The 13147-nt window shown below is 42.9% G+C and overlaps 1 protein-coding gene across 20 annotated transcripts in view; it reads left to right on the forward strand.

The window, feature by feature from the left end:
- Nucleotides 1-13147, forward strand: part of EPB41L1 (erythrocyte membrane protein band 4.1 like 1) — a 247953-nt gene that overhangs the window by 230747 nt on the left and 4059 nt on the right. For 19 of the 20 annotated variants that reach the window (XM_053249591.1, XM_053249593.1, XM_053249578.1 and 16 more), the window contains 8 exons: nucleotides 350-736; nucleotides 1770-1856; nucleotides 3330-3410; nucleotides 4466-4519; nucleotides 5236-5289; nucleotides 6413-6508; nucleotides 7177-7257; nucleotides 10769-10885. In XM_053249591.1, coding sequence (XP_053105566.1) covers nucleotides 350-736; nucleotides 1770-1856; nucleotides 3330-3410; nucleotides 4466-4519; nucleotides 5236-5289; nucleotides 6413-6508; nucleotides 7177-7257; nucleotides 10769-10885 — 957 coding nt within the window. The remainder of the gene's footprint in view (nucleotides 1-349; nucleotides 737-1769; nucleotides 1857-3329; nucleotides 3411-4465; nucleotides 4520-5235; nucleotides 5290-6412; nucleotides 6509-7176; nucleotides 7258-10768; nucleotides 10886-13147) is intronic. The other variant, XM_053249595.1, reaches the window with a different exon arrangement.

Here is a 13147-nt window from a genome sequence, read left to right on the forward strand (position 1 = left end):
AATCCTCAGCTCTTTTATTAATGTCTTGGAGTGTTTGCATTCTTTTACACACCAGCTTTTGGCACATATACCACTAAGTTTTTAGAGATATCAGTTTTCTCTTTGGGATAGATGTTTTTGAGGTCATGATTTTATTGCCTATCTGCACTTTTGCAAATAAAACCAGAAGCCTTTTCCCCTCCTCTCTAGAGATTACATGTTGTTTAAAAGGTTTTGATTTTCATGCCTGGGATGTGTTTGAAACCTTTTCTCTGATACTTCCCTCGCTCTCTTGTTGGGTTCAGATGGCTCTAATCGGTCATTCCACACTTACAGCCTTAGCTTCTTTCCTTCCTTTTGTCTCATTCAGAGAGCGGGATTGAGGGAGGGCACAGAGGAGAAATCTAAGCCACCTCGGCACAGGGCCCCTGAAAGTGACACTGGGGACGAGGATCAAGACCAGGAGAGAGACTCAGTCTTCCTAAAGGACAACCACTTGGCCATCGAGCGCAAGTGCTCAAGTATCACGGTCAGCTCAACTTCCAGCCTTGAGGCCGAGGTGGACTTCACTGTCATTGGTGACTACCACAGTGCAGCCTTCGAAGACTTCTCCCGGAGTTTGCCTGAGCTGGACAAGGAAAAGAGTGATGGAGAAGCAGAGGGTCAGGAATCTGACAAACCAGCTCCTAGACAGGAAGATGATGATGATGATGATGCCAAGGGTGGGGATAAGGCTCCCCAAGTAATCCCAGAAGAGGTACAATAGGGAGCTATGACACACAAATGTGTCTTTGCATTCCCTCTAGCAGTGTTGTCTGTCTTGGCATATGCATTACTTGGTTGACTGTCTTCCTCATACATTTGAAAGAGCATGTCTACTTCTAAACAACTGCAACAAAACCCTCAGAAATATTTTTATCTACCATCATTCATGTTGTTGTCTCGTTTGCATGGTTGCTTCTGACATCCAAATGCATGGTTGTTCTGTAAGTGTTCTTCTGTATCTCCCTAACCATGTAGTTATCATCATACTTTTAACCCACAGTATTTGCTTGGTTTTTCCACTGTAGCTGTTTTATAGGGTGGGTCTGTGTGCTCTGTGTTGCATGAACTCAACAAATAACATGTGTATTGTGGAAACTTCATATCTGTATGTAGATGTGACTGTTGATGGGATAAACAGCCTCCAGGAAGGGAGTGGAGGCAAAGAATTTATTCAGAAAGGGGTGGGGGCGTTGCTGTAGTAAGATTGAACTGCTTATAGACTGACTGAAACCACTGTCAAAACAAACGAGAGAAGGGAAATAATAATATCCTTGATCATCTAGAATAAATCTGTAACAGCAAAGCTCACATAAATATTTGGCATCAATATTCTAGATCTTGCAGTGCAATTGTGTGTGATCAGACAGCTTAAATAGATAAATTTGTACTGGAATAGCAAATTTTTAATTCTCCTCCCCAGCCCCTTTTCTTCGAGCCTTTCAGCCTGCAGTTACTTTGCAAGTCTGGGTTTTAATCCCACTCTCCTGATGAGCTTTACTGGAATCCATTTCTGTAGCTCACATTTTCAGACACACACACACACACACACACACACACACACACACACCCAGGCCGTTTGCAATAGAATGCTTGAACTCAAACTGAGCAAGGACAATAGAATTAAAATGACATTATCCATGATGCCCTGCAAGATGCAAGCATTAAAGTTTTTTTAACACAAAACAGCAGTTTTGTGTAATTAAAAGAGCTCAGATTGTTGCTAAATTGCTCTTTTCCTTTGGTAGTCCTCAGCTGTGAAAACGGAAACTGTGAAAAAAACAGAAGCAGAAGGGTCAGTGCAGCACATAATCACTGCAAAAGAAATTACGCAGGTAACTTGTTTTACTTTACTGTTTTTATTATGCATTTTTATGATTATCATGCTGCATAGCACTGCTGCCCAAAGACGTATTGCAAGAGTCTGCTGCATGACACCATGAAGTTTGTTCTGTTGCCAAAACATCTGTCTAAGACCATGCCTGCTACACTGAAGGATTGCTGTGCTTTTGCTGATATGAAAGTGAGTGAGTGTGTGTGTGTGTGTGTGTGTGTGTGTGTGTGTGTTGCGCAGATAAGATACCCTCCAGTTTGGTAGATAGACAATATAAGACATTTATGGCTATACTGCACTTTAAATAAAATATACAAGTCATAATTGTGTGTGTGTTTAAAACAGTGCGACCCTTTCTGATACTTCAAGACACTAACAGCCCAATTTGTAATAAGTTGAGATGGGACTACTTTGATTTCCGTTCAAGTATTTTAACCTTCACCGGATGTCATGAAAATGCAAACGTTGTTATGCGGTAACTCTGTACCCCACATTGGCCAGCCTTGGCAACCATGGCAGAGAGGTGCACAGAAGTATTTACTGTTTGAAGGAGCATCCATTTTGCTTTGCTCTTCTCTTCCTCCTGTTCTCTTGCTTGATCTTCACACTTACTTGCTTTTCTGTCCTTGCTGGTAGGAAAGGGACAATGGAGCCCTTATTTATAGGGAATGATGACTGACTGACATGGAAATTCTTATTTTGAAAGTTCAAAAGTGCAATGACTTGGCAAGAATGTCAAGGTCAAGAAGAGGTTTCTTCCTCTTGATAATCACCTGTCCTCTTGACAGGTGATAATGACTTTTTCCTCTGTGCAGGGGTGACACAGGGGTGAAATAACATTGTTCGGTGAGGTTGTTCCAAAGTTGCTTGTATGATGGAATTTGAAGGCACCCTGTTCATTAGGTCACCTACAAAACATATTGAGAGGTTACATGAGGGGCAGTCCTTGCTAGGTGCAAAGAGGTAAAATGCTAAACCTTTTTACAAATTTGCCATTATGGTGAACATTGAATGAACTCTGACCCATAAGTCAACCAGACAAAACTTGCAGAGGCAAACAAAGTCCTAGAAGAATACATTTCAATAAGATAGTGGATGTTTTGCAAGTCAACTAATGCAGGAGTACAACTGTACCCCTAATGGGACATGCTTGCACCCCAGCAGCTTTGGGGTTTTTTGCTCGTGGAGGCAAAACCATTTATGGTAATGACCTGCTCTTTGCAAGTTTTGTTTACTGGGGTGTCACTGACAGTATCCTAAATGGACAAAATTTTAGAGTTAAGAACCAACAATTAATGTTTTGAGCCCCTAAGGGTACAGAAATACCCCATGACAGCCGGTGAGGATTAACCTTAAATGACTGAAGAGCCTTTACTGACAAGTGAAACAGACAAATGCTGCCCTTGCAATAACTGCAGCTAGTGCTTAACCTGTAGCTTCATTGACTCACCATGCTTTTCTTTTACAATTTCAGGTTGATGGTACCACCACAGGTGGAAAAGAGACAATAACCACTTCCCACATTGTCAGCACAGAAACCATATCAACAACCTCAGTAAGTGCCCTTGACAGGGAGGCAAGTGAGGCCCCAAACACCTTTACATCCCTCATAATAGGGATGTGCACGAACAAGTTCAGCACTCCCTTTCCAGACTGCCAAACCCTAGGCGGGGGTGTGTGTGTGTGCCTTTTACAAACAGGTAAGGCGCTCCTTACCTGTTCACCTCCCCACCCCCACCACTCCCCTCCCACTACCGCTTATTTTAGAAACAGCCACTTAGGGCTGCAGTGTTCCTTCCTACAGCCCCGAACGGTGCCAGCATGCAAATGACCGGGGTGGACGTGCACTGGTAATTCGCGTGCTGATGCCGATTGGGGCTGCAGGAAGGAATGCTGCAGACCCACACAGCTGTTTCTAAAACAAGCACCAGCAGGGAAGAAGTGGCAGGGAGGGGGCGAGCAGGTAAGGAGCTCCTTATATGTTTGTGAAAGGCACCCCTCCCCGCCCTGCAAGGGAGTGCACGAACAGCTTGTGCACATTCCTACCTCATCACCACACCTGGCAACAACATTCTCGCTTTCTGACTCACTTTGTTCTTTTCTCTTTCTCAACACATGCAATGATGGTGTTACATAAGGGGGCAGTACCAGAACTACTGGCCTCTTGCACAATCACGTCACACACTATTTCCATGATTCCCAATGACATGTGACATTCCCGCATGACATGTGAATGTGCAATAGGTTGGTAGTTTCGGTGCTGCTCTCTTGTGCACTCCCATACCACATGTGTTAGAGCCCCACAGCAGTGCAGGCAGTTTGGCAATGCCTGTGTTATGCTGCAGGACACGTAAGCCAATGTAGACAAGCCTAGGATGCCACTGAGAATCCTCCTCATGTTGATCTTCAGAAGAGGTGAACTGGATGAAATCCCTAGGGCAGAGTAGGTTATTCTGGAGTGAGTGCTGCCCATATAACAGAGTTAGGACAAGGGAGTTCCAAAGGTTTCAGATCAGATGTGTTTGACTCCTGTCCTCCCAGGAAAAGTCCTCTTGTCACTTCACATATCTCCATGCAGCCAAGTTCCAGTGTGAACGTTGTGTTTTTCAGGATCACAGCACCAAGCCTGGGAAGGGAACCACAGAACTTCGCTCCATCTCTCCAGTGAGTGATTTTATATCCCTGGGCCTTTGAGATACAGTTATCTAGAGGGTTGTAGAAATACAATGCTCCACATCTTGCAAAAAATGAATTGCAAAACCCCACAACTCTTGAGGTACCCTCCAATCTTCTTTCCAGCATCAGTAATGGGAGAACACACTTCAGTGGGATTCTGGAAAACAGAAGCAGCAGGATTGATACACAATCTCCAGAGTGCGTGAAAGCAATGTAAACTTACTAATGTGATATGTGAGTCATTATATGGTGCAGAATAAGCCATATAATACACACATTTTTAGTTCTGAGAGACCACAAAGTCCACTATTCTAGTTATTCTTGACAGCTGTCAGAAACTAGAAAATAACAGAGCCACACAAACTGCTTGCAAGTAAACGGTCTCTCTGCTGTTATAATTTGTCTGGCTCATGCACTTAACGGTTCCTTATATGGCAGTGGTTCTTAACATGGGATCTCCAGATGTTGATGAACTATGGCTTTCGATTGTGGCTGGGGATTCTGGGAGTTGTAGTGCAGCAACATCTGGCAGACCTCGACATTAAGAACCACTGCCATATGGTGATGCAGTGAAGTTTGTTCAGGTGCAGGCTGAACACTTATCTTCCTGTCATTCTTGTGAGTGAATGTCCCATTTCAGTTGGGAAGATTGGGGTTTGAGGTTTACTAGCATAGCTCCTTCTGTGCTTACTATCCTTTCTCAGGAAAACACTGAAGAAACAACAAAAAACCAACAACAAATCATCTGCATTGTACAGGTACATTATAGTGAGCCTCCCACTCACGATGAGCTGGCTGAAATCTCTTCCCATTCAAGTAGTGAAATGTGTTAGGAGATGGCACAGTCTTCTCTGTTGTGGCCAAACATTAGGTTTACCTAGAAAAAGGCTTCAAGAGCCTGTCCCTGCAGACCTTTGGTACTGAGACTTTCCTCTTCTGAAAGGCCTGCCAAAAGGTAGAGTGAGCGAATCTAGGTGTTATTTAAGTCTGCTTTGTACATCAGCTGTGACTCTGTATTTAGTGTGTATTTAAATTTAATGGAATTTGTATTAGTAGATTGTTAGCTGCTTTTAGATTATTGTTAGTTGCTGTATTAGATTATTAGCTGCTTTTAGATTTTTATTTGTATAAGAACAAATATTTAAAGATGCAACTAACCAACCAAATAGGAACATAGCTGCCTTATATGAAGTCAGACCATTGGTTCATCTTGCTCAGTCTTGTCTACACAGACTGGCAGTGGCTTCTCCAAGGTTGCAGGCAGGAATCTCTCTCAGCCCGATCTTGGAGATGCCAGGGAGGGAACTTGGAACTTTCTGCATGCAAGCATGCAAATACTCTTCCCAGAGCAACCCTATCCCCTAAGGGGAATATCTTTACAGTGCTCACACAAGTAGTCTCCCATTCATATGCAACCAGGGCAGACCCTGCTTGGCAAAAGGAACAATTCTTGCTTACTACCACAAAACCAGCTCATACATTACTAGAATATACATTATAAGGATCTTTAAAACTGCTTTATGCTACATCAGACCACTGGCTTATTTAGTTCAGTACAGTTTTCAGTATAGACTGGTAGTGATTCACCAAGGTTCCAGGAAGAGATCCTGCCTAGCCCCGCTAGCTGGGGGTTTCTTTCAGTCGATAAGCCATGGATTGAACCTGGGACCTTCCACTTATAAAGAATCTGCTCTATCATTGAACGACAACACTCCTTGGTTAAGAGCAAGACCAGGCAAAAAGTTATGAAGTGGATTGTTTGAGTATCAGGGCTGAAGAGCTTTTATACTGCAAGGCCTTGTCCAGCCCCGTGTTTTAGAGAAACGGACAGAGTATTATTGATAATCTATTTCTGTTTGTATGTTGTTGTTGTTTTTGTAGATTGCCAGCAGTGGTGTTGGGAAAGAAGCCTTCACCAGCCTTTTTGGCGCCACTGCAGAAACCCTCTCCACCTCCACAACTACCCATGTTACTAAGGTAAGATCAGGACAAGAGAACAGAATATCAGTAAGTCCTCAGGGTTCAGGGGATGTATGCTCATGAAGACCATTTAACATGGTGAAAGGTAGGCTTAATGCATTTGACACAAGGGAAATAAGAGGCATTGAGGAAGCTAAGGAAGACATGTTTCTACTATCATTGTTCATGATTTGTGCAGTTGCATTAGCCTACCTTGAACCTAATTTATTTCTTATTCATTTTTGTGGATACCGTTTATTTTGTATCCTCAAGCCTACAGGGAGCATTATCAGGGGTGTAGCTAGGGGAGAGGGGGTCCATGTTCACCCCTTTCCCTGGCAGCCCCGTAGAATGAGGGAGATAATGAAGAAAATAGGGGGGGTGGAGCTGGAGGCCCATCCGCTCAATTATAGCTATGCCCCTGATTCAGTTTCAGATTTGCGCAAACTGAATGCTTTGCACAATCCCCCCTTCCCTCTGCAGCCCCCAGTGTACACTGAATATATGTCCCTGAGGCTTCCCCGACCCTCAGGAACATATTTTCGCTGGCATGGGCAGCTGCAGAGGGAGAGGGACTGGTGAAAATCACCTCTCTGTGCCTGACATGAGCAGAAATACTTGCAAAGCATTTGACATCCTGGAAGTACTATATAAATACTGAAAACTTGTTACTTTCCTTGTTTCAGACTGTGAAAGGAGGATTTTCTGAAACCAGAATAGAAAAGCGAATCATCATAACAGGAGATGAAGATGTGGACCAAGACCAGGTGTGAAAGAAGTCTGTTTGTCAGTACTGTTAGGAAGACTTACTAAGCTTTCAATTCCTGTTTTTATTGGAATGTTCAGATGGCCACAGTCCCCAAATCCTCCCTTCCCAATACAGTTTGGTCCAGTTCTGTATTCAAAGAAATATAATAATAGAGATAAGGGTCCCACATGTTTGCATATAGAAAATTATAGTATTCATTTTTCTTGTGAAAGTTGAACCTGGTAACACAATAACATAAAGAAGGTAAGCATAGACACATCATGATCCAGAGGTATACATTTGGGTTATGTACAACCAACACTGGTAGTTGTGCAGTCCCCATGTAGGGACTGGAAATATGCACAGAGCCTGTGTGTTGGTTGCAGGTTCCAGTTACAGCAACCATGTAATCATATGCACAGCACCTTTTGGATGCATGCCTCCTAATCCAATAAGAGGATCCATGCAGAGAAGCCTGCTTCTCTATCTTGATTAACTTTGCTGGATCTGAGTCATAGGCGAAACTAGGGTGGGGCAGCCAGGGCATGTGCCCTAGGCGCCACTAGGGGGGCCAGTGCCATGCTGCCCCCCCTCCCCAATTTCCAGATATTTTTTTTTAAACTTATTTTTTTTTAACCTCTAGCCTCTTTGGGGGGCTTCCTAAAGGCTGTGGGGTGGGGTGGGGTGTCTGAAAAGATCCCCCCTCCCCTCACCAGCCTCTTCGATCACTGCTGCAGCCCATCCCGGGCTGATTTTCAGGCCTGTTCAAGCCTACAAAGATCAGTGCGGTGGCCATTTTGGAGGTTGCCACACATGCTCAAAAGGCCTCTGTGAGGCCTGACAAGGCATAGGACCTCGTAGGGACCATTTGCGCCTGTGTAGCAGCCATTTTTTAAAATTAAAAAAAAGCTGCTGAAAACAAAAATGGCTGCTGCACATGCTCAAATGGCCTCTGCGAAACCAAAGTCCAGATTTTTCCCTGATCTAGGGAGTCAGAAGAATGCAAAGTTGTTGGCAAGGGACCCAAGCATTTCAAAAACAGATATAAATGGCACAAAGTAAGTGGACAAAACATCCCTTAAAAAGACAATGTTGGTTTAATACCTTGTAAGCTGGCAAAACTGAAGAGTGGCGGGGAGAGGCAAGAAATAAAATGGAAATATTCACTCGCATGCTGTTTAATTCTCTATACAGAGCTCTATCTTTATCTGAATATTTGTCAAGCAATCTGATTATATGGTTTGTGGGATTTCAAACTTGGAAAGTGCCTGCCTTTAACTTTTGTAGTGCTTTAAAAGAAAATGGTTGTAAGAATTCACACCCAGAAGTGTTGCATTTGCAATGTATTGCCATCCCTGCGTTTCCTTGGGCAGGCGACTGGCACATATGTGCCACATGTGTGGTTGTATGTGTGTATGCATGTGTGTGTTGCTTACAACCTGTTTCTTCTGAAAGTGTCTGAACTTGTATTTTTGAGCTGATATAATGGTAAAGGTATCTGAAGGATGGGTGTCAGATGTTTGGACAGGGGCACAGTTTCAGTGCTTGCCCTAGGCGCTATTTTCCCTAGATATGCCTCTTCACAAAAGGTCAAAATTTCCTTGTTTGAACATTTTTGTCATACAAAATCATCCCATCATAGGTTTTCATGGCAGTGAACTACAATTTTAAAAATAAATAAAAATCAGCCCCCCGCCAAAGAAAACGGCCAGGATAACATTGATTGACATCAGTGCCACTAGTAGTTTCCAGGTGATGCGTTGGTTTTTAAAAAAAAACCCTTTCCTAAAAGTTCCTATTAGAGCAGAGATTCCCAGCCTTTTAACAGTAGGATTACTGTGCCCTTAAAAGTTGTACAGAAGAGAAAATTTCACTAGGTGCAGCTTTTCAGACTCCTGCAGTACCATCAAATGATAATAAATAAATGACGTATTTTTATTTATTTATTTATTTTAAAATGCTTATACCCCATCCCTCCAGTACACTACTGCTCGGGCAGCTCCCAACATTAATAAAATAGATACAATATAAAACAATGAAAAATTATTGTATTTACCTGAATCTATTCCCCCCCCCCCCAAGTTCTTTGATATTAGAAATCAGGGTATCTGAAGTCTTAAATTCAGAGTCCTTTCAGGTCAGTACAGAATAACCTGTATTTAACTTGTATTTCTTAGGAACATAGGAAGCTGCCATATACTGAGTCAGACCATTGGTCTATCTAGCTCAGTATTGTCTTCACAGACTGACAGTAGCTTCTCCAAGGTTGCAGGCAGGAATCTCTCAGCCCTACCGTGGAGAAGCCAGGGAGGGAACTTGAAATCTTCTACTCTTCCCAGAGTGGCTCCATCTTCTAAGGGGAATATCTTAGAGTGCTCACACTTCTAGTCTCCCATTCATATGCAACCAGGGTGGACCCTGCTTAGTAAGGGGACACGTCATGCTTGCTACCATAAGACCAGCTCTCTGCTCCTTAAGGGGGTTGTCTTAAATTTAGAGTCGTCTATACATTATAAACATTTCAAGTTAAAAATCCAGACTAAAACCACATTTAAAAGTTATAAGTAAAAAGCTAAGAACTAAGAAACCTACCAAATATAAAAGCAGAAGATAAAACATTAAAATGCCTCTCTAAAAAGTTGTTTCTTTAATTAACAGAGGGAGGCAGCATGGTGAAGCTCTTCTGGGAGGGTGGTCCAAAGTTGAGGGGCAATAACTCAAAAGGCTCTGTCTCTAGTCCCTGCCAAGCAGATCTCCGTTGGTGGCAGAGCCATGAGCAGGGCCTGAAATGCCCAATGGAGAATCCTGGCAGGCGCTGATAATACTGATGTTTGCATGGGGCGGGGGGGGGGGGTTGTCACATGGGTTTTGGAGGTTTTAATGTTAACACACCTGTGCAAATTATGTTTAGCTGATACTCAGAATATCAGTCCAGTCAAGCTGCTAAATGGCTCATTTACGTTGCTGTGTAAACCACTTTGAGAACTTTTTTGTTGTTGAAAAGAGGAATATAAATAGTTTTAATAATAATTAATATAAAAAGTCCATATATAGTATATATATGTGGGATTAATATCAGAAGCAAGGTTTGATCACAGTGCCCAGTAGGCTTGCAGAGGGATTTTCTTAAGCAAATTGCTTTGAATGGAAAATCTGTTAGAAGGACATTCATTTATTCCAATGGTGAACAGGGTTCTGTCTGTCTTCAATAACATTCCTTTTTTTGCATCATTACCACTACTACTACTACTACTACTACTACTACCACCACCACTGCCGCCGCCGCTACCACCGGAACCTTTGTTGAAAAGCAGTATATAAATATTCATAGCAGAGTTTGTTTATTTGTTTATTATTAATATTTATGCACTGCTTTTCAACAAAGTTCTCCAAGTGGTTTACATAGAAAAAGGACCAAGATTATTACCTTGCCTAAAAGGGCAAACAATCTAAAAGGTAAGACAAATTCTCTTGAGCTGTGGTCTACTTCATATCAGCTAAATTAAACATACAGTGTTTTCTTTCTGTAGGCTTTAGCTTTGGCAATCAAGGAAGCAAAACTGCAGCACCCTGACATGCTGGTAACCAAAGCTGTAGTATATAGAGAAACAGACTCATCTCCAGAGGAAAGGGACAAGAAGCCTCAGGTGTGTCTAGATGTTGTGAAGGTGTTTTGTAAGGTAAAAGCTAGCTAACCATATAGGCCTATATACTGTATTTACCTAAATCCAAGGCTAGTTTTCCCCAAGTTTTTGGATATTAGAAATCAGGAGGTCATCTTAAATTCAGAGTTCTGTTCCTTTCAAGTAAATGGAGGTATAACTTAAAAACCTCTACTTTTTAAGGGGTTCGTCTTAAATTCAGAGTCATCCATTTGGGTAAATATGGGTAGCTAGCTAACAATATAATGCCACATATTGACATGAATAAATGATACACAATGTGGCCATTTGATAGTTGTGAAAAGACAACGTGCCACCAAGAAATAATGCTACCTCTCAAATAAGATCAGGCCCGGAATCCTGGCCACACCAGTATGTTAATGGTGCTGCTTGGCTGGAGGGGGTTATCATCATGAGCAGCTAATCTTTAAGGGCAGGAAAGGCATCACTCCCCCTCCACTGAACAGATGCAAACAATCTGTTCTTGCCTCTCGCTGTTGGAGATCATACTAGATTTGATTTGACTGCAGTCCTACTGCTGTCCAAAAGGGGACTTCTTCCGCCTGTGTGTGTGTGTGTGTAAAGACAAGTTAAGAAATGTGCGTAGCAAGGACAGTCGGCAGATCTGACGCTCACAATTGCAGTAAATGCCGGAGTAAATCCCATCCTATGTAATTAGCATATTCACTCCGCAGAAGAACCTAGCCAACAAGAGGGCAGGTGCCAGGCAGGCTCTACAGTCTACACACTGCCCGGCAGCTCAGGCATCATGATGCGCCCCCGAGTAACTTCAGTGGCTGCTCCATCCAGATGCTCTTGCTCAGTGGCCAGGAGTGGGAAAGAGAGGACAGGGAGAAAGGTGGTGGTAGAAAGGTGGGGTGGCAGGAGGGATGGCATGCTGAGTTCAAGGAGCTGCAAGATAGTGGGGTTGTTTTGTTTGTTTGTTTGTGGGGGAGTAGAAGTAGTAGAAGACTTCCTTGGCTTTCCCCTCCTGCTTTCCCCCTTCTGTCAACTGAGCAGTGGATGCTTTTTTCTTTAACTCTCTGCCTCTTCCCCACCCCCAAATAGACCAGTGGCCACTGGGTTCGGCATTGCTGTCATTTCCCGAACAGATAAGCGTGTCTTCCATAGCCCCATCTTCCCTCTGTGGGGCGATTCCTCTGTCCGCTTGACAGAGGTGGACTTTGCAGAGTCTGGCTGAGACTATGTTGGTACAGAATAGGTATCTAAGAGCATGTTTTGTACACAATACCTGTTTGTAAATCCAAGGCTTTATTTTGTACAGTCTGCACAATTCTCTGCCTGTCTCTTAGAAGCAAATATTACACAAAACCTGATGCAGTAAGTTTTATTTCCAATAATATTTATTGGAAGTTAAAATATAATTGATATATTTATGAGGGTCTTGTTAGCTACGATTCAGCTTTTTAACTATGAACGCTCTTCTGCAACAAAGTACTTTTTCTGTTTTGTCAGTTTAAGAGATGGCCTTCCCATCCCCCAGGGGCTCTCCTGACCCTGTTTCCAGGATGTGTTGGATAAAAACTATTGTGTTGCTGTCTGTCACAAAAATGAAGCACTAATGGTTTTCTTGGAGGATCTTTCTGCCCCTAAACTTTAAATCAAGGAAGTTAGGGTGTTCAGTTTTATCTTCTGTAAAAGGCAGATAAGCTGCCTTCAGAGAGCTTCTGAAGATTTTAAGTGTAACTAGGAAGAAAACAAAGTCTTCAGGAAATCTGAATCTGTTTTCAGGAGGAGGAAAGAAGGTCTCTGAGCACAGGCAGATTGTATGCCACAGTGAGCCTGGCATCAGATTGGGGTGGCAATGTGGGTGAGGTGGGCAAAAGAGTTAAGCTGAAGGTTGACATCTTCTGGAAAATATGTGAGTGATGGAGTGGAAAGAGTGCCTCTGAGCATGGGCAGAGTGTATTCCATTTTGTCCTACTCTCTGCTCCCCAGCCGCCACTGGTTATCATGACAACTGCATGACAAAGTTGTGTGAGCTGTGCCATAATGCTGCATTCTCTGTTTAGGTTTGTTGTCTAAGTTCAAGACTTGCAACAAACTACCACTGGTTTTCAAACTACTTGTAGGTATCCAAGAGTTTCTCGGATCCCTAAAAGACAGTGTGTCCATAATTACTAAGCCTGTCCTACCATGTACAGCTGCAGGGAAGGTTTGGGAGCTTTGTAGGGTATACTTTCAGTTTACAGCTAGGACAAATCGGACAAGTTGGTGCCCTACACT

This window comes from Hemicordylus capensis, chromosome 4, assembly GCF_027244095.1.
Source record: "Hemicordylus capensis ecotype Gifberg chromosome 4, rHemCap1.1.pri, whole genome shotgun sequence".
Taxonomy (NCBI): Eukaryota; Metazoa; Chordata; class Lepidosauria; order Squamata; family Cordylidae; genus Hemicordylus; species Hemicordylus capensis.